Genomic DNA, 25,303 nt, shown 5'->3' on the forward strand with positions numbered 1-25,303 from the left:
ATTAAAAAGAACTTTGTAGGAGTATGTATTGTATGGTTTTTTTTAAACTTTGAGGTACATTTAAATTAAAATTAATACTGTCGGGCGGCACGGTGGCACAGCGTGTAGCGCTGTTGTCTCACAGCGCCTGGGTGGTACAAGAGGACATGGGTTTGTGGAGTTTGCATGTTCTCCCCATGTCTGTGTGGGTTTCTTCTGGGTGCTCTGGTTTCTTCCCGCAGTCAAAGATATGTTGCTTGGGTTCCCCCATAGTGTGTGAGTGACACTTTAATATGAAAAAAATATGTTCACAACCATGTATTTATTGCTGACTGCTGACCATTTTATCCCATAAGCATGTGCAGCCTTCCCAGTTTTTTATTGATCACCAGTATAAACACCAGGCAAAAACTGTAAACACTACAACAACTATACAAACTGAACAACTGTTTATATTTGAAACTATCTGTGCCAAACTAGTACAAAACAAGTGGATGGTTCACTTTTTACAACTTTATTTATATATGTATATATATGACCCCACATGGGACAAGCGGTTCAGAAAATGTGTGTGTGTGTGTGTGTGTGTGTGTATATATATATATATATATATATATATATATATATATATATATATAAGAATTCAGTCCAGTTTAATTAATATTACAGTCTTTGAGCAGCCATCAGTTTCATTAGTTTTGGATTTTTGTGCATGTTTTTGTAGTTAACACGGTAACCTATTCGGCACTGTCCACAATAGATAACATTATCTTGGAGTCTTACGTACTGTATAATAGAGCCTAACCCACACTTGTAAGTCATCCTTTGATTTAATGTGGCTATTATACTGCATGAGGGTTTGTGCACATGCACGTTCAGCTAGATGTCTTACCCGAGGCCAAATTGAACATACGAAAAAAAGAAATCCTAATGAGGACTGTGTGTATGCAATACCTCTTTGTAGGCGTGGGCTCGCACAACAAAGTAAGAGCCTGAATGACTCTCCGACATCTTTATGTGAGAATTCCAAGAGCTTGAGTCAGACAGCCACATTGATTTGCCTTGACAAATGAGGGTGGTATCAATAATAATGACCAGGGGCAAACCAGGTATTCTTAGTCTGCATGTCGGGAGGTCACTTCCTCACCGAATTCCAATAGGGGCTCACTTTAATAGCTTTTGGGAGAATATATGCATAACTATATTGTGATTTCACTTTAGTCCTGCAATGACTTGAAAGACATTTCCATTCACTGTAAAAACTTTTAAATTTCAGTTTTTATTTCTTTAACAGCTTGCAAAATAGATGCTGTACAGCAGCATGACCTACAGCAATTCCGAGAAACCGTTTTCACTTCGAAATCTGATTCTGAAGTGGACCTACTTCTGTGGAAATACTGTATGATGTGGATCTCTCAGCTACTTACTTTTTCCTGCTGAGATTTAAGCAGGCTACATATCCTAATCCTTTTTGGAAATAAATAATAAATATGTCATTTTTGGCTGATTCTGGCAGGAATTCTCCACTGTGCTGTACAGCAAACACCTAATAAAGACCTCATTCAAATTCTAATAGTCCTGGTCTAGGTGTTAAAAGGTCTGCATACCACTAAGGAGAATGAAAATTAACAATTTTTTATTTTTTTTTTGCTGTATTCTCAAGTGGCCCCCTTTTAGGTCTTTTCAGACCAAGTGTTTAGGTCCTCATACACTATATTGTATTTTAAAAGGTAGCCAGGCAACTTCTTTTTCCATATTTAAAAAAAATACTCTATGATGGAGAGGTTATCACTTTATAATTTTTTTAAATTCATGTAATTCCCATTGTGGAGTCGCTTGTTTTCTTCGGTTGTAATCTCTTCTAACATGACCACAATTTTAATTAATAATTAACAACTACAAGGTTTAAAGGAAATTTAAAGGTACATGTGTGTCTAACATTGTTTGTTCCCTAAATGTTTTCTCTGTTTCATTATTAGCAAAAGCAGTAGTATTTCACTTAATAAACAGTTAGTGCCTGGAGAGTGACTTGGGTGAATTAAATGTAATGTGAAAACTTTAATGGTTGCTATGCATGATACAAATACAAAAAACCAGTGCACAGTAAGTGCTTCAGTTGACAGTTCATCTAGTCCTCAAATTGTTATAACATGCAACCTTAAACTTACTAGATTTCAAGATCATAGAAGTAAGTTACAGGTGGGCTACTCTTTTGGTCAAAGGAATGAATGAACAACACCAGAAAATAATTATTTACGCAGAATTCAAATGGATCCTTCGGTTATGGTACAGGTAGTGTGGTACAGAGAGTAATGTGGGTGCGTGATGGTGGTTCGCGATCGTGATCGTCGCGACAGTGGGCACGATCGCGATGGTCGTGTGTGTGGTTACCCATAGACTGGCATCCTATCTGGGGTGTACCCTGCCTAGAACGGGATGTACACTGAGTGAGTGAGTGAGTGAGTGAGTGAGTGAGTATTTGGGAAAATAAGTTTGAGATTCAGAATTTTGTTTGGACTTCTTGGGGGGGAGTAGGTGCGGTCTGGTTGGGGAAGATCAAGGCTGCATCAAAAATTAATCCAGAATGGGCCTGGCAGCAAAGGGGTACAGCCAGGGAAATCTGATCACAAAAGGACCCCTGGTCCTCACAGGGAATTTAATTAAATAGCCTGAGCAAGCAGCACTGGAAGGCGGCCACATCTGGATTCAATATGCAAGGCTTTTGATTATTCCTCTTGCCTTCTCCACTTCTTCTCACAGGCACTAGAAACCCACTTCCCCATCCCAAGACTCAAAAGGGAGGAAACGCTAGAGTCCAAGTGCTCCACACTCCACTGGGATCCAAGTTTCTAATCCCCTCCCACCTCCACATACCAAAACTGCAGAGACCAGCTCTGTAGAGCACTTTGAAAGAAAACTGTTAAGAGCTACAATCAGCGGACCTTGTGGGATTACTGTGAAAGAACGGGTGCCTGGCAAGCTACAACACAGGGCTCATGGTTGAGAAATGTCCAGAAGACAACAGGACAGGTTTACTGGCAAGGGAGAAGATGAAGATGCAAGGTGAACTCGAAATGCTCAGCAGTCCCACGCTTCTTCATGATGATATAGTTTTTTTTGTTTTTTAGTATTTATCAGTTATACAGAAATGTAAGATTTATTGTAAATCATGTATACACTAGCATCAGGACCATGTTATATTAAAGAAATTTGCTTCCTTGTTGCCTTGCCCATAATTTTTTCAATATCATAGCACTCAATTTTGATTTAAGTGGAGCCTATGGGGTGTGATGGTGACAATTCAACCTCTCATTCCAGTGGAGTACTGCCTAAATAAAGTGGCACACACAAAACTGGACAGAAGTTTAAAAAATCAATTAGTTCAATTTTTAGTTACAAGACCTGAGGAGACCAACTGTGATACCAGGATTCTTCTGCTGGATGTTGATGGAAGCTGGAGACTGCATGGTGGCCATGGTGGGAGAGATCAACAAATCTGAACCTGGGCATCAACTCATCAACTTATTAGCTTGACATGATATGTCATGTCATAAACAGCTCCATAGGTTTGCTTAATAGTTAATAATTAATAGTTAATGATAGTAGTTAATAATAGTTACTAATTACAAGGGGCTGCAGTGGCACAGTGGGTTTGACCGGGTCCTGTTCTCCAGTGGGTCTGGGGTTTGAGTCCTGCTTGGGGTGCCTTGCGATGGACTGGCGTCCCGTCCTGGGTGCGTCCCCTCCCCCTCCAGGTTGCTGGGTTAGGCTCCGGCTCCCCGCGACCCTGTATGGGACAAGCGGTTTCAGACGATGTGTGTGTATGAGTTAATAATTTCCTATGGGGAATGTCCAGGAGGGGTGGGATGGCACTTGGACCCCCCCACAGATACAATTTTCTCCCTTGTCTTTCAGTTCTGTATTTTTTCTTTGCCTTTCCTCCATGAGCAGTTGGCTTACTTTTTATCTTTGCTAAATGGTATAGTTTTTGCAGTAATTTAATGTAATTTAATTTCTAGCAACTTTTTATTTGTTATTACATCTCCTGATCCTTGGTTCAGCACTCTGTGTCACTGTGTAAGAAAAGCGCTCTATGAAAATAAATTTAATCGATTTAGATTGAATTAAGTAACCCTAACACAGGCCCCTTGGCAAATGTCAGTAATTATTTTTAAAAGACTTTTTCGTCACAAACTGAGAACTTCCTGTTTCTGAGATTTATTCCTGTGAGTCACAAAAGGCCCATGTCTGGAAGGAATAAACATAACAGTGATGAATGAAAGATTTTCTGTTTCTGCTTTGCTCCTCTCTGCGTCTGAAAACAGAGTTTTAAAACATATTCCCAGGCCGCTTTGGGCCCCCAGTGTAAATCTATGATTGCTTTCAATAACCTGTTGGTTCTTTCACATTCTACAAACTGAGAAAATATTCCGGTTTCACGGGAATCTCATTCCTCTGGTCATTGAATATGTTTTGTTTCAACTCCTCACAATCTTATTGTATTCTAACTTCTACAGTTACTTCAAAATATAAAAATATTTTTAGCTGGCCATCTGAGGTCATTTCTGTTTCTGTTTACATTAGTTTTGACATTTTACCCTTATTAGAAGAGAACTGCTAACAGCAAAACTTTTAACCTCAAGAATAAAGCTATATTAGCTTTCGAATACTTGTGTTTTTAAAAAGTTGTCAGTTCTTACAACCTGTAATCTCCCAACTGCAATCACTGAAACTGCTAACTAGAATGGATTCAAATTATATAGTTTATAATACCTCTTTTAAACTGTTATATTTATACCATTTATTTGCTATAGTAATAATTAAGAATGGATTGCCTCACACAAAAAAATGACATTACCTTTTGCATTAAAGCAATACAACAAATTAAAAGACAAACACAGTGTGTGTGCACACTTGTGAAAAGACTGAGAGTGGCCCACTGGTTTTAATTAGAGGGAGGGCTTCTAAATCCTTGGTGTTAAATTAGGCTTTTAGTCTTATTATTATTATTATAATTAATATTAGTAGTAGTAGTAGTAGTAGTATTATTATTATCTCATTAGTGCAGTATGGGGATCTCTGGGGACATGGTGCCTCTTTAATGGCACACAACTGTTCTAATATCCATGCAATCAGGGGGACCCATTGTGACTGTAAGCATCTACTGTCAGTGAGGGGTTCTAGTGTCCGTGCAGAGATCCAGTGTCAGTGCTGGGATCTAGTATCAGTCTGAGGATCTTGTGTCAGTGTGGAGACCCAATGTGGGGACACAGTGCCAGTGTTGAGATCTAGTGTCCCTGTGGGGATCCAGTGTCAGTCTGAAGATCTAGTGTCAGTGTGGGGATCCAGTGTCAGTATGAGGATCTAGTGTCAGTGTGGGGATACAGTGTCAGTATGAGGATCTAGTGTCAGTGTGGGGAGCCAGTGTCAGTGTTGGGACACAGTGCCAGTGTTGAGATCTAGTGTCCCTGTGGGGATCCAGTGTCAGTCTGAAGATCTAGTGTCAGTGTGGGAAGCCAGTGTCAGTGTTGGGATCTATTGTCCATGTGGGGATCCAGTGTCAGTCTGAGGATCTGGTGTCAGTGTGGGGATCCAGTGTCAGTATGAGGATCTAGTGTCAGTGTGGGGATACAGTGTCAGTATGAGGATCTAGTGTCAGTGTGGGGAGCCAGTGTCAGTGTTGGGACACAGTGCCAGTGTTGAGATCTAGTGTCCCTGTGGGGATCCAGTGTCAGTCTGAAGATCTAGTGTCAGTGTTTGAAGATCTAGTGTCAGTGTTGGGACACAGTGCCAGTGTTGGGATCTATTGTCCATGTGGGGATCCAATGTCAGTCTGAGGATCTGGTGTCAGTGTGGGGATCCAGTGTCAGTATGAGGATCTAGTGTCAGTGTGGGGAGTCAGTGTCAGTGTGGGGATCCAGTGTCAGTCTGAGGATCTAGTTTCAGTGTGGGGAGCCAGTGTCAGTGTGGGGATCTAGTGTCAGTGTGGGGAGCCAGTGTCAGTCTGAGGATCTAGTGTCAGTGTGGGGATCCAGTGTCAGTATGAGGATCTAGTGTCAGTGTGGAGACCCAGTGTCAGTGTTGTTGCTGCAGTCCCCTCCCAAAGACAACTGAGCCACACAGTTCGAGTCCTCCAAGAACAGACTCCTGCTAGTCCCTCCAGATCGAGTCTGCTGAGAGAGGAGTCCTGGTGGAAGACCATGACATGTTTCACTTTTTGACACCGGCGCGTGTGAGGGAGGGGAAACACTCCGGAGCCCGTGGGGTGTGGCAGAACTTTTACTACTGTTTTCTGAGAAACAAACAGACGCGAGAAGGAAAGGCGCAGAAGGAACTTCAGGAAAAACAAAGATGACTCGGTCGGTCTAACTTCTTCGCTCAGCGCTGACGGTGTGCGGAGCCGGGAACGAAGGCGGAAAAAGTAACGCGTCCTCCGCTCCGCTCCTCCGGGGCGGCGATGGAGCCCATGTACGTGGTGGGCAAAGACTCGGAGTCGGAGTCGTGCCCTGCGACCCCGGCCGGGCCGGACAGCCTCGGGGGCAGGAGCTTCCGCGTGAGACACAGGATCCTGGAGCTCGAAGACGTCGGGTCGCGGGGGGAGGACGCGAGGGACACGAGGAGGGGGCCTGAGGAGCAGTGCGGAGCGAGCAGCGGGAGCGAGGCGCCTCCGCCGCTGGGCGACAGTGAGTCACGTCTCGGTGGGCTCTGTGTGTGTGTGTGTGTGTGTGTATATATATATGTGTGTGTGAGATACCCGTCACTGTCGCTCCTACTACTGCCTTCTGACTTTAGCCTCTTCCTTTTCGCTCCGCGGAACAGTGAGTAGAGTGTGACCTGGCTGCGCGCTGCGCGGAGTTGCGAGACAAATCGCTGCCACTTTGCTTGTTTAATTTATGACCTTCTCTGCGTGTACCGTTTCGCCGTAGTAGCTTCTACGAATCGCCCTGGCGTGGGTTTGTGGACCAGTGAAAGCACCCGCTCCATCCATGTGATCAGTGAGCGCTGCTCTCATTTCTTTACTAAATTTACTGCTGAGCCTCTAGATGATTATGGTCATGATGATGATTTTATTATGCATCTACTTTTCCACTCTTTCCTGTGTGGTAGGCACACGTGTTGGGAATATGATTATGATGTATACAAAATAATATGATTTTAAAATCATGAGGACGGCTCACCTCTGTCACTGTCAAGTAGTTGCGGTAAAGCGGCCTTACTGTAGGTGACAGTCTGCGTCTGTGTGTCAAAGTCTTAGAGCCTGCAGTCATATGACTTTTACAAAATTAAAAGTCCTGGATATTTTTTAACGCAAAACGGCTATGCCACACGTTTTAAGTGATTTTATGTAATGCATCAACTTTCAGATCCATATTTCACGAATTAATAAACCTTATATAATTTTAGCCTTTTTCTACTTAAATCTTAGTATAGAAAACTGTATTACGGCTATTCAACTTGGGTGACGCGTTCACTCATATTTTTGGCACTGTCGTCACGTAATTTCACACACACACACACACATTTTCAGAACCGCTTGTCCCATACGGGGTCACGGGGAACCGGAGCCTACCCGGCAACACAGGGCGTAAGGCTGGAGGGGAAGGGGACACACCCAGGACGGGACGCCAGTCCGTCACAAGGCACCCCAAGCGGGACTCGAACCCCAGACCCACCGGAGAGCAAGACTGTGGTCCAACCCACTGCGCCACCGCACCCCCTCCACGTAATTTCATTTTCGCATAAATAAAAAACTGATTTCTAAGTTGACCTTAAACATTATTAAGCAATGTATTGCTTAATATTTAATAATTATTTCAGTAATGATATGTATTATTACACGAATCACTACAGTGAGTCATGTAATAATACATATCATCATTGAATTAATTATTAACAACTTGTTAATTATTAATAAGTTATTAATTAACAAATTAGGTAATTCAAGTCTTTTTTTTTTAATTGTTGTAAATCTGTTTAACATAGAAGAGTGTATACCTCTAAAGTTGTATTAGTGTAATATTCAGTCCTTACATAATAATAACAGCAGAAAAGACTTACAAGAACTTTGTTTGACAACAATTAATACAATGATGATTTCTCACTGATGGATTAAAGTAAGCATTAATAAGTCTCAGTATCTTCAGAGTAAAACTGATGATGCCACTGCACTGGGTCCTTCTGTGAGTAAGTAAGTAAGTAAGTAAGTAAATAAATAAATGGGACTGTTGGACTTCGTGAAGTCCCGAAAAATAATGCATGAAGTTGCCATGTGGACCATTTTTAAAGCCTTTAAAAAATAAAGGTGCATAATTTGAGCGCGCGCGCGCGTGCATCACAGCGTCACGAGCCAACGTTTTTCGTGCTGTTTACCTCGATTCAGGGACTCACTGGACCCGAGAGCTGATGAATCTTTGATAAAGTCCCCTTTTGTCCCACAGGGTTGCTTATTTTTCAAGGTTCTTTTTAAAAACTGATGCCCTTAATAAGCCAAAAAACCGATTGGCTGTAATGGCGGATGCGTTTCATTTAGAAATTACGTAAATTACGTCGTAATATTAGTTGCTGCACTATGAGTAATTTCTGTAGTCACGGTGCCATAACAACTTCAATAATATAATTTGAATTTTATGAAATAATGCGATATTTTTACAGAACATCTCCCATCAAAGCGGTTCATATACACTCCCTCCCACTGACTGTACCGCAGTAACTAACGGTCGGTTGTCCTTCCTTGGTGCTATTATTATTTTTTTTTTTTTAATTTATTTTAATTAATGGTATTCTGAAACGTCCGAATGATTCAGCAGGGGGTTACATTTCATAATCCTAACAAAATATGTTTATAGATAATATAGTAGCAGCCACGAATGTATTACGCGAATACAGATGTAATTGTGCCACACGTTACAAAAGAAGTGGGCCTTGTTTTTAAAAGCATAGTGGCAGTAGCTTATATTTACATTTACATTAACATTTACATTTATTCATTTAGCAGGCACTTTTCTCCAAAGCAACGTACATTTCAGAGAAAATACAATTTGTGCATTACATAAGAGAAAGAGACATAGCTGCATTACATGTGACTCTTAAGTGAACTAGTTTGTCACTTTCCACTTGATGCACCGATGTTCATCGCTCGAGTAGGTGCATAAAACGCAGGATAGATGAATCCTGATCGCCTTCCTACGATATTTTTTTTTGTAATAAGGTACACAAACTTTCACATACAATGCTGGAGTACTGGCTGTGTAAAGGGTTTTCTGGGGATGATCGTAAAGGTACGGTGCACGAACATTTACACCGCACAAGAGCTTGAGAGATCTTGGCGAAGTGGGTCCGGAAAAAAGTGAGTTTTCAGACCCTTCTTGAATGTAGATAGAGTTTCTGCAGTTCTGAATGAAGGGGGAAGGTCATTCCACCGCAAACATACAGTTTACACCTGAAGCCATTCGAAACGACTTTTAATTTAGCAACAAGGCCGACCTCTCCCTCAGTTATTGGAGTTCTTTCATTTACATTTACATTTACATTTATTCATTTAGCAGACGCTTTTGTCCAAAGCAACGAACATCTCAGCAAAAGTACAATTTATGCATTACATTAAGAGAAAGAGACACAGCTGCAGACATGAAAGTCTCAAGCAAACCTAGTTTGTTACCTACCACTTGCTCCACCGAGTTCATATTTTAACAAACCAGGAAAATGTTGCTCTTTTTTGAACCACAGTTCAGATGCATTTCGTCGTGATGTGCGCAGAATACACACACAGAGTCAACTGTTTATCAGATATGATAATATTTGATTTGATATTTAAGACCAAACTGCAGAATGAGTTCCTGCTTAACTGGACGCCTAATGCAGGTGACTAATTCCTCTCCAGGGTGAATCGATTATTTTATGTGATGTATTGACCTCATAGTTGATTGTGGAACATTTCGTTCACCATTAAACAGTAAAATCAACTCAGAGAACTAAACAGGGTAAAGTTACTTCTCCAGTCACTGACTGGAGCAAAAATAAATAAATAAATAATGCAGCCGTGTGTCATAAATAGTTGTCGTGTAGTCCTGAAGGCCTGTTGCCGGGCTTTTTTGGCCCCACATATTTTAGACATGTACAAAGCAGTAAATCAAATGCACATTTTCAGTCATACTTACAACTGCTCCTAGAAATCAGTTTGTTGGTTGGACCCCCTTGCAGTTTGAAGGTTCCTGGATTGAGCCCCACTCCTTCTCCGTTGTCCTTGGTTATGGTATTTACCCAGAATTTATACAGTAAGGATTAAATGGGTAAATCATTGTAGCATCGCTTATGTAACCCTCTAAGTCAGTGTAGAGAACGGCTTCAGCCAATTAAAAGTTAATCAGAAATACTGAGTATCCATTAAGGTGTGAAGAATCGTGCAATTTATTCTTTCAGTGAGCTGGTTAATCTCTCATCCACGGAAATCCATGGAAAATAAGGCCCCGTTCTTTCCATCTGTGGAAAGTTTTGCAGTTTCTCCCCAGTTTAGGAACTTTGGACAAATCATTGTTAATAAGAAGCTTCTTGAGAAGTGTTTTGTCTTTATTTGTTAAAAAAAGCGGAGCCGGCCGGCACTCCAATTGAAACCATGCGCCATGCGAAGCTTCACACGACGTGCGGACAGGTGATGGCAGCGAACAGTCAGCGCTTCCTTAACTGTTGCAACAGGGTGGAGAAGGTGGGAAAGAAGCAAACAGAAGCTGAACAAGCTGTAGACGATTCTCAGTCTTATACATCTAGTGGCTTCGAGCTGTCAGAACAGCACTGGCTCTCCGTCACATGTGACACATCCAGCATCTTCTTCCCTCACTCCAAGCAAATGGTGTACGGCTTACGCCAATTTAATTTCATTGTACTGGGTATTACGGAACTGCATATGATTTGTGTAGTAAAAGAAGTGATTGAAGAGCTGCCAGCGAGCATCAGCGTTCTGCTGCAGCTCCTATTTATAACATGTTTTAAGTCCTCCTGCATGTGGAATTAGTGAGGAGCCGCCAGCCTGTTCCATGTCATGATCACCTTACAAACTTTCCAAGTAAAGAGCAATTCTTGTTCTTGATGAAGGTGGTAAGTTGGCGACCAACTGTGTTTCTGGTTTAATGTAAAATGCAATAATGGTGAACCAGAAGTTGTGACTGACTTGACGAACACTGCCCACACTTCAGTTCGGACCACAGCGCTACATCTTACAGTTCCTCCAGACTGATTCTTTTCTCTTAACGCCTTCATATTGCCCTTGAATTCACTTGGATGCCTGTTAAATAATGTCCTTTTCTTTGTTTTCTTTGCATATTTTCATTACTCCCATGTAGCCTGTTTCAGTCCACTCATCCATTCTTCAAAGCTGCTGATGATGTTCCAATACATCAAAATTAACACTTCAAAATATATAATTTTATCAAAATTCACAATTATGAAAATTTTTAAAAAAATCACAGTTCTAAACAAAAAATATACATATATATATATAGTTATGCATTTCTAAATGGAAAACAAATTTTTTCTTATGTACACAGACCACCAGATATTTTGTGTTAAGTGTCCTTAATCCTTTTTAAAATATGTTTGTTAAAAATATACCCGGTCAACATAATAAAGCAAGCAATGCATACTGTACATCGTATCAAGCAGAATATTGAAAGAGAAACAGTGTAGATCATTTTAAGCTCACTGACTGCAATAGAGAGATACTTAATGGGATATGCTGAAAACTACAAAACTGAGGCCTTTAACATGTTCATTTCATTGAATCAACACCTCCGTGACCCAGCCTTAGCAAAAACTCTTCCTGGTAGGTGTTTATGGTAGGGTTGCTATTTGGAAATTATTCTTTTCTAGACGATCATGAAAAGGGCACAACCTGGAGTAATGCACAGAAAATCTGGACCCCTGAGCTTTGCAGAAAAGTAATCTGATGAGTTGCGTATTATGCTTTTTATGTGTAGAGAATGCTAAACTATGCCTAGAAGCTACATTGCAGATAATTTAAATATTGTGGTGCATATTTTTGGAAATAGCTGCACCCAATAATTGCTCTGCATGGATGTAAAATGGCCAAGGAATGTAAAGTCATTCAAGGCAACTACATCCATCCATCCAATTTCAATAACCACTTGTCCTGAGTAGGGTCACGGTGAACCGGAGCCTGACCCAGAAGCATTAAGCACAAGGCTGAGGGGGAACACACTGGACAGGACGCCAGTCCATCACATAACTACATTTGTTCTATATTTTCCCATACTCCAAGAGGATAACAGTAATAGACATTACGGTAAATTTAAGTTAGGTGGCATGGTGGTGCACTGAGTAGTGCTGCCCAATTGGAGGTAGGCTCAGTGCCTACTCAGTCTGTGTGGTGTTTCAGTGTTCTCCCTGTGTTGCTGTGGGTTTCCAAGACATGCGTTTCACTGGGATTAGAGACTCTAAATTGCTATAGTGTGTGAATGAGTGTGTGACTATTTTGGTGTCCTGCCTGGAGCATAGCACCCTACACTTCCAGAACAGGCTCTGGATCATTGCAATCCTGCATTAGGATAAAAGGTTATTGAGGCTAAGTGACTTTAAGCTCATCTGACATGCTACCAAAGATTTAAATATATTCATATATTGAATAGATAGAGGAAGGGGGTGCGGTGGTGCGGTGGTGCAGTGGGTTGGACCACAGTCCTTCTTTCCAGTGGGTCTGGGGTTCAAGTCCCGCTTGGGGTGCCTTGCGACGGACTGGCGTCCCGTTCTTGGTGTGTCCCCTCCCCCTCCAGCCTTACGCCCTGTGTTACCGGGTAGGCTCCGGTTCCCCGTGACCCCGTATGGGATGAGTGGTTCTGAAAATGTGTGTGTGTGTGTGTGTGTGTGTGTGTGTGTGAATAGATAGAAGAAAAGCTGGTATGCCAAATAATTTATACTTGTGTGGGTGAGATGAGATACTTTATTATTGTTGTATGCAACGCAATACAGCGAAATGTTGTGCAGTAGCCCTCAGAACAACAGCAGCAGAAAGAAAGAACACTTAAAATAAATAAAGAAATAGAGAGATAAATAATAAATGGGTAAATATTCAAGTAAGAATTAGACTAAAACCTTGAAGTCCTTTCATACGGCTTTTCTAATGCTAACGTAGCCTCGCCTCGTGGGGAACGTATAGCCTTCCGCACCAACTGTTCACATAGACGCACAGCCCTCCTCCTCTGCTCTTCCTGGAGTCCCTCGTTCAATCCGCTTCTGATCTAGTCCCATCTTGTTTGTAATAAACCTGGGGGTGGCGAGGAACAGGCTCGGAAGTCCCGGTCTGTACGGATTAGCCTTTAGCTGAGCGCGTGGCCCGGGCTCACGTTCCCGCTTCTGTTTCCTCTCCCTCCGCCGCCGGCAATTTCCGCCTCACTGGTGGGATGGAAATTTCGATGGGCTCTGGGGGGCGTAGGGTCACCGAGGGGATGAAGGTGGTGTCTCTGGTGAAAAGTAACCGAGACTGGTAATATGGGATGTCAGCAGTATCAGTATATCGGTAATATGAGCCGAAAGCTACTGCTGTTCTGAGGGAGAGCCAAGCTGCTGCGTCTGCACGTGCCGCCATCTCGCCCTCCCCAAGGGTTATAACAGGGTTATTGGCACTGTTGGATTTTAAAAAATGTAACTTTTATTATTATAATAACTTTTTTATATAGGGCTTTAGAATGCGCTTGCATTAAGTGCTGAGCATTCAGTTTTCATAGCGTTACACCAAATTTCTCGGCGGTTGCGGCTGCTAAGCAGGACGCCAGCATCCGACACTGAACCAGATGTGAAGCAACCCTGTCTTGTCGGCAATATAGTCAGCAGGTCTTCAGTACTTTCACGCTGGGAGGATAATGTATAAAATGGGAGCGTTCCTAATAAGTGCTGTTTGCCAGACACTAGTAAGAACAATGTGGATTACTGCCAACACTTTAGTGCATTTTATGGGGTACCGCTTCTTTCATTTACAACATCATCAGCGCACAATTTAAAAGGCTTCATTTGCACAGAAGACACCATAATTTGCCATTTATTTTAACTTCCTATGGGTAATTCAGAGTATAATTACTTCTTTCGGACAGAATACTTGCTACAAATTTTTGAATGGCTTATTGCAATAAGATGTTTATTTCTAGGGGGCGTGGTGGCGCAGTGGGTTGGACCGGGTCCTGCTCTCCGGTGGGTCTGGGGTTCGAGTCCCGCTTGGGGTGCCTTGCGACGGACTGGCGTCCCATCCTGGGTGTGTCCCCTCCCCCTCCAGTCTTACACCCTGTGTTGCTGGGTTAGGCTCTGGTTCTCCATGACCCCGTATGAAACAAGCGGTTCAGAAAATGTGTGTGTGTTTATTTCTTTGAGTTAGAGCTTGTATACAGTACATTTGCGAGTACTTTATGCTCTCCAGCTCGGTTTGTACTGAAACAGCTATCGGGTTTTCATGGTTTTTAAGACAAAATGGAATGCTACAGAAGTAGTCACCTCAGAGTGTTCTGCATCAAGAAATGTAAACTGCCATTGATAGAAAACAATGTTTATTCGATGTGATGCCTCTTAACATACTTGTAAGTTGCTTTCTCTAAACGTGCAATGCTTTTATAGCCACATTAGTACTGTATGAAAGAGGCAGCCTCTCATGACATCCAGCTTATGTCAGAAGTATTTTTGGATCACTTTCCATTAGATGAAGAAAAAAGCTATCAGACATTTTTAATATGATCAAGCCTTCGATAAGAGATGATCCACAAACAGAAGACACATTTCTTTTTTTCTTTACGGAACAGAACAGAAATTATTCAAATATGTTTTTACGCATTTCTTATCAGATTTCCGATCAGAAACAGTGCAGGCTTCTCACACAGAAAGCCCAGTTGCAGAAAATCCAAAAGTGACATAATTTTGAACAAATCTTCTCCATTTCGGGGCGTGGTGGCGCAGTGGGTTCGACCAGGTCCTGCTCTCCAGTAGGTCTAGGGTTTGAGTCCCGCTTGGGGTGCCTTGCGATGGATTGGTGTCCCCTCCTGGGTGTGTCCCCTCCAGCCTTACGCCCTGTGTTGCTGGGTAGGCTCCGGCTCCCCGCGACCCTGTATGGGACAAGCGGTTCAGACGTGTGCGTGTGTCTTCTCCATTTCTGTAGGTGTGTGAAGTACTCATTTTCGAACAGGGTCACAGCCGTTACCTCACAAGGTAAAACTTGCCAACTCTGGCCAAAGTCTTTGCACTTCATAATTTTTACAAGAAAAACTTCAGCCTATAGCTCCAATTTTCCGTACATGCACACAATTTCTGTCAGTATCCAATTTCTGCTTCCTTTTTACTGATTTCATATTAAAGTTATAAATACAGAAGCAGTTGTCATTACTAAATGCTCCAGTATTACACAAAGCGCAGTATATTTGCCTATAGAATGTGTCTATCAACATAAAAATATGTTTTGTGAATTAGCAAAAAAATTGCAACAAACCACTTTTCAAGCACTGTATGAAAAAAGGGCTATTTTCTAAATACACACACACACACACACACTTTCAGGACCGCTTGTCCCATACGGGGTCACGGGGAGCCGGAGCCTACCCGGCGACAGAGGGCGTAAGGCCGGAGGGGGAGGGGACACACCCAGGATGGGACACCAGGCCATCGTAAGGCACCCCAAGCGGGACTCGAACCCCAGACCCACCGGAGAGCAGGACCGTGGTCCAACCCACTGCGCCACTGCACCCTCACATTTTCTAAATAATTTATTTCAATTTGTAATACATCCATGGGGGTGCGGTGGCGCAGTGGGTTGGACTGGGTCCTGCTCTCTGGTAGGTCTGGGGTTCGAGTCCCGCTTGGGGTGTCTTGTGGCGGACTGGCGTCCCGTCCTGGGTGTGTCCCCTCCCCCTCCGGCGTTACGCCCTGTGTTACCGGGTAGGCTCCGGTTCCCCGTTACCCCGTATGGGACAAGCGGTTCTGAAAATGTGTGTAATACATCCTGGTCCCTCTGTATCTGAATGTCATGCCATCTTCATCAGAGCTTCTTGTTGTATTAGTTATTAGTGTGTACGACTTTGAACAATTTATATTTTCGTACATGAATATAATAAACATAACGCTATATGAAAGATACTTTTTCCCTCACAGGAAAATTTTCAGCAGCATAAAACATTTACTGTATGGAAAAAGCACATCTTTTGTTCTGTACCTGTCTGTTTCTCACTTTAACATTGCATCTAATTTTCAAGTCAGGATTACAGTCAATATAATATGAAGTTACATACTGTGCAAAAATGCTGAAAGTTTTAAAACATATACATTTTCTTGAAAGTTAATCATAATTCCAGCTGTCACATTATACCCTTGTTGTCCAGTTATTGATACCTATGTAGCTCTTTGAAGTCCCCAAAAAAAATTGGTACTGATACTGATGACTGTAAATTTTTTTCAGTTTTTCAGTTTCCTTACGAAGTTTCAGTAAGTTAATACTGAAGCTTTTCATGAACGTATGCTGACTGAAAGACTAAGTTCCAGCCATAAGTTAAGTCGTGTAATATCAAAAACCAAGTGTCACCAGGTTCCCGGTCTTCCAAAGATTTGTGACGAGATGGTTTGTGAACGGGGGGGTGCGGCGGTGCGGCAGGTCTGGGGTTCGAGGCCCACTTGGGGTGCCTTGCGATGGACTGGCGTCCCGTCCTGGGTGCGTCCCCTCGCCCTATGGCCCGTGTTGCCGGGTTAGGCTCCAGCTCGCCACAACCCTGCTCGGGACAAGCGGCTTCAGCGAATGTGTGTGTGGGTTTGTGAAGGAGATGTGTAACACACTGCTGCTGAACAGCCCTCCAGACCCATGGCTCACACGGAGACACAGGACAACACAGTGCGTTTGGAAATGTTGGAACACCCCTAGAGTACGTGCACAAGAGGCTTGTGTGTCTGCCGGATGTGTGCAGCGTCCATGATGGACCTGTGTGGCTGATCCAGTGGGCTTTCGTTGCTTTTACAGTAAACTGAAATGGCACAATCAGAAGTATTTTAATGAGCATTTTGTTTAAGTCTCCATCTGGGGATAACACAGACCAGAAAGAACAATTACCAGAGTGTTCTGTGTGCAGAACTTCTCAGCATGAGCCTGGTTCCAGGCCTGTGTTCCTTCTGCGGTGTTTAAGAGGCCAGAGAGAGTGCTCTCGGTTCTAATTGGACTTTACTGGAAATTTTGGGTGCCCAGAGAAAAACTGGCAACAGATCACACCTCAACCTTAGAGTTACCCCCAGCTTAGTCCGGTGCAAAAAAAAATATTCTCACACTAACTTCTCAATTTCATAACTTCCATTTCTGAAAGCATTTACTCCTTCCCAATTATTGTTACCATCTAAGTAGGAAGCAAGAAGTCATTCTTGCAGGGAAGGATCAAATTTAATTTTCCGGTGTGCTAATGTTAGGCCGAAGAATCATCGACTTAACGTGCACGTAGAGGACAGACGGAGAGCAACCGCACTTACGTGACCCTGTTGGGATATCAATAAGCCTTCGTTCGGGTTGGTGGAAATTGATAACCGGGTGTAGTTTCTTAGGAGCATGTCGGTCCTTCGGGCAGAGGGTGTCAGAAAAGGACCGAAGAAGACCGGTATTCTGGGTACACCGGGTAGAGCCGAAACGATGCAAGGGAATGCAAGTTCGATCCTTTCTCAGTGTGTGTCGTTCGCATCTTTCCCCCGTGTCCACATGGGTGTCCTCCATGGGTTTTCTTCCCGCAGTCCAAAGACACGTGTTTGACACCGTGGCGCACTGAGTGAAATTCCGCTTGGGGATTAATAAAGTATTAATAGTGTTAATTAGTATTATAGTGCGCTAGCTTCTAAATTGCTCTGGAAACACTGACAGCTGGAGTACAATTAGGCACTGACTGGTGGTGCCTGCACTATTTTTTAAAATTGGCACTGGATGAAGACAGTTATTCTTTCCAGCAGTTTATTAACAGGGTCACACTTCTTCCACAATGAAACCAGCCACTCTATATAATAATTTCCTAATTCCTCTCTGTCACCTTCACAGTCTCAACCAATATTAATCATTGATTACGGTAAACCTAAAACACGACTGAAAGAGTAGATTCAATACCGTTATTAATTCTTTTTGCTGACACTTTTCTCCAAAAGTGACTTATCCTTTTATACAGCTGGGTAACTACATATTACTGTATCAATTCATGGTAAGTACTGTGCTCAAGATTACCACAGCAGGAGGCAGAATTTGAACTCAGGCCCTTGAGTGCAAGGCAGTGGCTGTAAACATTATGTTAACTTTTAGGAATAAGCTGTGAACATGTAACTATTAACTAAATTAGTGAAATGATATGAAAAATGTAATTTTGTACTGCGCTGTAACTTCACTGTGTGTCTTAACTGTTGCTCATCACAATCTCCACAATGGTCAAACTTTGATTTGGCAATGCCCTAACACTACCATAAATAAAGCCTCATATAAAGATCGTCTAGCATCATACATTTGTTAGTAATGCTACACACTGCCTCTAACAGCATTGTGTCCCTGTGCGATGCAGAGTGAAGGACGCAGGCAGTCATTTTGCAAACTTCATTTCTTTAAATCATAGACATCCGTGAGCCTAAATCAAAATCTCTTTGTCCAGAGTATACCCTGCCTCATGTCCTATGCCTCTGGGACATACAGTACAACAGTTATCAAGATTGATTGAGTGAGTGAGTGAATGAATGAATGAATGAATGAAAATGTAAAATTAGCAGAGAGTCTAAAAATAATGTTTCCATTGCAAATATTGAAAATATGTTTATTTTATCATTGCTGTGCAGAAACATTATTTTTGTTTTTCAATAAATTTTTGGTGGTTTAGGTAGTTGGTATATTGTGAGTGTCATTCACCCAGTTTCACACATGGTCTGCTGTTACACCTCCTTTCTAACACACACACACACACATTTTCAGAACCGCTTGTCCCATACAGGGTCACGGGGAACCGGAGCCTACCCGGTAACACAGGGCGGAAGGCCGGAGGGGGAGGGGACACACCCAGGACGGGACGCCAGTCCGTCACAAGGCACCCCAAGCGGGACTCGAACCCCAGACCCACCGGAGAGCAGGACTGCGGTCCAACCCACTGCGCCACCGCACCCCCCTCCTTTCTAACATTGAGTCAAATACTAAGGTGTTGTGTGAGTTTTTAAAACCAGCAGATCCAAAACTCACACATCATAAAGCTCTCAGACCGGTGCCAAGCACAATTAGATTTGCAGCTGGATATATGTTTTGCCAGGAAGGCGCCAAGAATCATGGCCGAGGAATGAAGTAATTGACGGCATCGCGGAACTCTGGCTCCCTGACAGCATGTGTTTTAACTGGCCAGCTACCTAAGCCACTATATGCAATGGTGGGATGAGGCAGTATTCATGGTATGGGTCTCCATAACTGCCAGTGCCATCCATTGTCATGCTTCATACATGCGGTGATGACACAGATTGAGGGTGACCTGAACCACCGCTGCATAAAGTCTTACTGAAACTTCCTAGGCACACTATCATTGCCTTCAAATGACTGTGTGAAACTTTCAAAAACAAATGATTTTATGGCCATTATTGATTCGGTGTCCTGCGGTCAAAAACCATGAACACACACATAATTTCTACAGCCGCTTTTTCCAAGAGGGGTCATGGCGAGCCGGGGCCTGGCCCTGGGGCGCGGACACCCAGGGCAGTGCGCCCCACCTGGAACTCGAGCCCCAGGCCCACCGCGGGGCCTGGCCAAACCCGCTGCGCCACCGCACCCCCCACCATGAACAGATATTAAAAAATAAATACAAGTCTAACATTACGAGAACTTACAAAGCAAAAGTAAAAAAGCACATACGCGACTCCTTCCCAATGTAAACACTGAATACAGTGCAAAAATGCACACACACACACACACACACACACACACACACACACACACACACTGACTGAAACCGCTTCTCCCAAGCAGATCGCAGCGAGTCGGAGCCTAACCCAGCAACACAGGGCGCAAGGCTGGAGGGGGGAGGGGACACACCCAGGACAGGACGCCAGTCCATTGCAAGGCACCCCAAGCAGGGCTTGAACCCCAGACCCACCAGAGAGCGGGACCTGGCCAAGCCTGCCGTGACACCACACCCCCCTCAGTGCAAAAATATTAAACACTAAATGACTGGCAAAAATATTAAAAGTTTTAAAGAGCAGTCTTTTATTCCACCAACACTCAATGGTTTAGCAAGGAGCCCACACTGAACTTCACATATTTTCACAGTGGCACTCAGACTTAATGTACTGTGCATGTTTTATGCAACATACATAAGTTTTATGCAAAAGTGTTGAAGACCCAGCAGTTTGTGAACAAATTATACTCATCTATTGTACAATGCTGCATGAAAGTATGTGAACCCCTCATGTCCCTTAGTTTTATCACAAAATCATTTTGTAATCAGAAGCAGCACTTCTTGTCTGGCATAATAGGTGTGTAATTATTCATTCTATATGTTGGTTCGGAGGAAATCATGCATGTTGTAGAAAAATGGAAGTAGTGAAGGTGCAAAAATAAATGAGCCCCATATTGCACTTGTTAAATCAAGTAGGTAAGTAGAATCAGGCCATTTATTAATTTTGTAAATTTATTTCAAGATTTAAGATCCAAATTTTAAAAGTGTAATATTTCATACACAAATAATGACCATCCCTGTAGGGTTCATATACTTTCAAGCAGTACTGTATGTGTTGCTGAAGAGTGGATGAAACCAGAAAGTGAAAGGAGTGCAGTTTTATCATGATGGGGTACAAGTTGTTGTAAAATATATAAATTTTGCTTGAGTGAAACACAGATTTTGTTTGAGAGCACAAATATTTAGAGTATCAAGCACAATGTAGTGTAATAAACATATTGTCCTCTGCTGAGTCCTTTGTGAATTATGTAGTTGCTGACATTGAACTCAATGCTTCATGGCTAAAGACGATTCTTGGATATCCTGGTCGTGAAGACATTTTAAGGCATTTATATTTTCTCAGGGGGGTGCGGTGGCGCAGTGGGTTGGACCGCAGTCCTACTCTCCGGTGGGTCTAGGGTTCAAGTCCCGCCTGGGGTGCCTTGTGACGGACTGGCGTCCCGTCCTGGGTGTGTCCCCTTCCCCCTCTGGCCTTACGCCCTGTGTTGCCGGGTAGGCTCCGGTTCCCCGTGACCCTGTATGGGACAAGCGGTTCTGAAAATGTGTGTGTGTGTGTGTGTGTGTGTGTGTGTGTGTGTGTGTGTGTATATTTTCTCAGTTAGTTGCATCCAGTCCTCATTGCAAGCAAGCAATACTAAATCAATATTACCGTTAAATGACCGTCAAATGGCAAGATGCAAAAATTAAAACATAGAAATTTAAACTTGCCTTTCTGTTACCCCTCTCTTATTGCTGTCCTCTGGTTTCCGTTCCTCCATTCCCTCTATGTTCTCCTGCAGTCAGTGGGGCAAGATCAGAGCGGAGCCCCAAGAGGAAGAAGAAGCAGCGGCGTAGTCGAACAACCTTCAACAGTAGCCAACTGCAGGCACTGGACCGGGTTTTTGAGCGCACACACTACCCTGATGCCTTTGTGCGTGAAGACCTGGCCCGCCGAGTCAATCTCAGTGAAGCACGAGTGCAGGTAAGAGAGGCCAGATGTTATGTGACCCCAACATCATTGTATACAGAGAACATATATCATAACAGCTGAGAAATAAGTTTTTTTTTTGTAATCTTTCCAGTAGTTGCAGTATCTGCTTGACTGCACAACCTTCAAAGTTATGGACAAAGTTATAGTCCCATGTTCACGTGTGATCCTGCTCCACCACCTTTGTAGGCTTTGTGCCAGCTGGCTTCACATAGATCTGCTTAGTGTAGATATTAGGAGCAACTCAAGCTCTCGTTTTTGGCACATAGACACAGTACAGGCTTGATGGAGCTACAGGGGAAATAGAAAAGAAAACATACATATCCCTTCTTTCTCTGAGTGCTGTGGCTCAGAACTGGCAAAAGATAGAGTTCTTATATACAGTACACAGTTACAGTTCCAAAATATCTTTTAGATTAATAATAGTTAGTAGATAAGTGACTCAATAAAAGAAAAATATCACAAGGGACATAGATCATTCTTACATTTAAGCACACTTTATTATGCTGCAAACTTATTTTCATCTACCAGGTGTGGTTCCAGAACAGGAGAGCCAAATTTCGCAGGAACGAGAGGGCCATTCTGGCCAGCCGCTCTGCCAGCCTGCTCAAGTCGCACCACCAGGAGGCAACCATTGAGCAGCCTGTGGCCCCCCATCCTGCCCCCCTCAGCTCAGACTACCTGTCCTGGTCTCCATCCACACCCTACAGGTAGCATCATGCGCGATAGGGGTTCGAAGGCACCCGGTCACAATACTAGAAAATAGTGTGTCATAATGTGATGGAGATAGTAAGCACCATTTTAATGCAATAATCCTTTCCTACACAACATGAGAAACACACAATATTTTTTCCAATGTTACAGTAGTACCATAGAGGCCTGAGAATCTGTTTCAGCTATATCATAAAACAGTTATAGAAGAATGACACCTGCTGAGCTTGTCTTTTAGCCAATGCACTCTGATGTTCCTGTCCTTCAGCACAGCACCCTCATATAGCCCGCCAAACACACCCGCGGATGGACAGGGAGCCAGCATGGCCAGCAGCATTGCCAGTCTGCATCTGAAGGCTAAGGAATACAGTCTGCACCAGGGCCAGGTGCCCACGGCGAGTGGAGCGCTGCCCAGCTCTGCCTAGCCTTGCCCATGCTGCCAACTCAGGGTTGGATTCAGACGCCCATCACGAGGCTGAATAACTGGATCTAAACCATAGAATGAGCAAGGATCTGAGTAAATGGACCTATGTCACAAACTACGCAAGGGAATGAGTGACTAGATCTAAAGTACGTCATAGGCCTGAGTAACTGCCAGGAAAGAAGGCTGAACCAGCTGGAATATTTTATAGTGCCTCATTGAGCATTCCAACCAAGCCTCCCATCTTCCCGTCACCACCCTGCTGTAAAACAGAGGGACTTATTACTTACTCAGTGAGTAACCTCATGTCCAAAGCAGAGTTGCAGTGGTCCAGAGCCTGTCCAGGAAGCGTAGGGCATAAGGCAGGGTACACCCTGGACTGAATGGCAGCCCATCACAAGACAAGTGCAAAAGTACGAACGCTGACGCACACATTCACACGCTATGGACAATTTACCGCATTACCAGTTTGCCTGAAACGCATGTCTTTGGACTGTGGGAAGAAACGAGACCGAGCAAAGGAAACCCACACAACACGGGGAGAGCATCCAAACTCCACACAGAGTGAGCTAGACTGGAACACGTCTGAACACCCAGCCCAGAAGCTGAGACACCAACACTGTCCCCTGTGCGCTATGCTGTCCAAATACAGCATTAGTGTCTCTTTTTAAAGCCTGAATATAATATAATTTGTCTGAGAAAATTTGCGTAGAATTATATACCAACATAGGCATAACGAGGGAAACATAGTACCCCCAGTGTTCAAACGAGACAATTTGTCTCCCAAAATATTTATGTATAACTCCATCGAGTAATATTGATAATATTCTTTGGTCTCTCAAAATCTAACAAGTTTTTAGCCCACTGAATACTAGCGATGCATTTTTTTTTAAGACATTTTGTACCGCATTTCATTTTTTTGAGATATTACATTATTCGTTTTTTTTCCTTTAAATGGTATTATGTTTTAAACTATTGAGATGCTATAAATTCAGTTTTCAGATTTTCATGTTCTTAACCGCAGGGTATGACATGTAATGTAAAAGCATATATCATTCCTTTTTTTTTTTCGCTATTGTTATTTTTTTGAGTAAGCTTTTGGGAGAATTCTGCATACCCCAGATGTCCTTTTTCATTCCACACTCAGGCAGAACATCCAGCAGTGAAGATTACTGTCGATAATGATGGCCGACTAATGTTGGAAATTTTCATAGTGCAATTATATAAGCTGCCAGAAATATTTCTGGAACAGAATGAAAAATGATCTGGTCTTGGATCTGCTGTCAGCATTGTGTGAGTTGGATTTGGAAGGATTTTTCCAGTGGAATAATCCAAGTGTTTCACAATAAAGGAAGCTAGGAAATCAATATAGCGTGAGGATTTGGTGACTTTGCTCTGTAGCAATTTCCAACAACTGTCCTTAATTCCAAGAAGTTGTGGGTAATTCAGGATTTTTTTTTTACAGCTTGCAATTCCTAGAATGAAGCATTCGGTTCATGTCAGCTAATGGGGGCTAGCATTCTACTCGGGATCCCGTTTATCCTGTCTTTTTCCTTCCGTCATCACTTCTCACTCCAGAGGTATGGTGCCAGCTTAAGCGATCATTAAGATCAGCAGCCTGTACATATGAATGGATTTACTAGATTAAAGCTATATAATAGGTTTACATTTCGGTAAGGTGTTCGTCTAGTCTGCATTTTTAACCAACGTCAGCCACTTTAATACCACAAGAAAGTGCAAATATTTAGCTATTTGTATCTACAGGAAGTGTAGGGGGGGTGCGGTGGCGCAGTGGGTTGGACCGCAGTCCTGCTCTTCGGTGGGTCTGGGGTTCGAGTCCCGCTTGGGGTGCCTTGTGACGGACTGGCGTCCCGTCCTGGGTGTGTCCCTTCCCCCTCCGGCCTTACGCCCTGTATTACCGGGTAGGCTCCGTGACCCTGTATGGGACAAGCGGTTCTGAAAAATCTACAGGAAGTGATGGTGTGGCATTTTCTCACGTTTATGAAGACTGATTTGACCACTGACTCTGATACAAATTTCAAATTTTTAGAAATTCTTTAAAAACCTAAAAAAAAAAAAAAAGAAAAACATTTTGTCGAGGTTGTTTAAGATGTTTTACACTTCCCAAACATGAGGAAATAAAACAGGTTGTGAATGAAAAAGGGTTGAGATACTTTGTATTATGATGCGCTGAAAATGTTATGTTTATGCTACTGACTGATGGTTTCACATGAACTTAATAACAATGAAAGTGAAGTGGCTCACGCTACAGGGATTTCAGCTTCAAAACTATGAAATCCTCCAGTTTTTCAGGCTATAGACACCAACAGGAAGAGGATAGACTATTTATGTTGGCAAGGGAACAGTCACAGTTGGATAAAATTGGATCTGTGGTAATGGGCCCACTGGCAACTCTTTAGTAAAACTAAACCTTTTAAGAGAGCCTAACGGAAAACCTGTAAAACAAAAAGAGAGTACAAGTCTGACTAACGCTGCAGAGTGACATGAGACCGGGGCAACAATCCGTTTCATCAGAGC

General features: G+C 42.9%; 1 protein-coding gene across 2 annotated transcripts; it reads left to right on the forward strand.

Annotated features, from left to right (window-relative positions):
- The first annotated feature begins 6,119 nt into the window (after nt 1-6,119).
- Nucleotides 6,120-23,667, forward strand: LOC108927256 (paired mesoderm homeobox protein 2-like). 2 transcript variants are annotated; one of them, XM_018740436.1, is made up of 4 exons: nt 6,120-6,662; nt 21,446-21,627; nt 22,165-22,343; nt 22,613-23,667. In XM_018740436.1, the coding sequence occupies exons 1-4, from the start codon at nt 6,437-6,439 to the stop codon at nt 22,767-22,769; spliced, it is 744 nt and encodes a 247-aa protein (XP_018595952.1). In that variant the 5' UTR covers nt 6,120-6,436; the 3' UTR covers nt 22,770-23,667. The 2 variants fall into 2 exon arrangements, with proteins under 2 accessions (XP_018595952.1, XP_029108460.1); XM_029252627.1 differs by having other exon boundaries at nt 22,618-22,663.
- The last annotated feature ends 1,636 nt before the right edge of the window (nt 23,668-25,303 follow it).

This window comes from Scleropages formosus, chromosome 6 (genome assembly GCF_900964775.1).
Source record: "Scleropages formosus chromosome 6, fSclFor1.1, whole genome shotgun sequence".
Taxonomy (NCBI): Eukaryota; Metazoa; Chordata; class Actinopteri; order Osteoglossiformes; family Osteoglossidae; genus Scleropages; species Scleropages formosus.

Coding starts and splice junctions, on each gene's coding strand:
- LOC108927256 (XM_018740436.1), top strand. CDS start 6,437: ATGGAGCCCATGTACGTGGTGGGCAAAGACTCGGAGTCGGAGTCGTGC. Junction 21,628..22,164: donor TCAGTGAAGCACGAGTGCAG/GTAAGAGAGGCC, acceptor TTCATCTACCAG/GTGTGGTTCCAGAACAGGAG. Junction 22,344..22,612: donor TCTCCATCCACACCCTACAG/GTAGCATCATGC, acceptor CCTGTCCTTCAG/CACAGCACCCTCATATAGCC.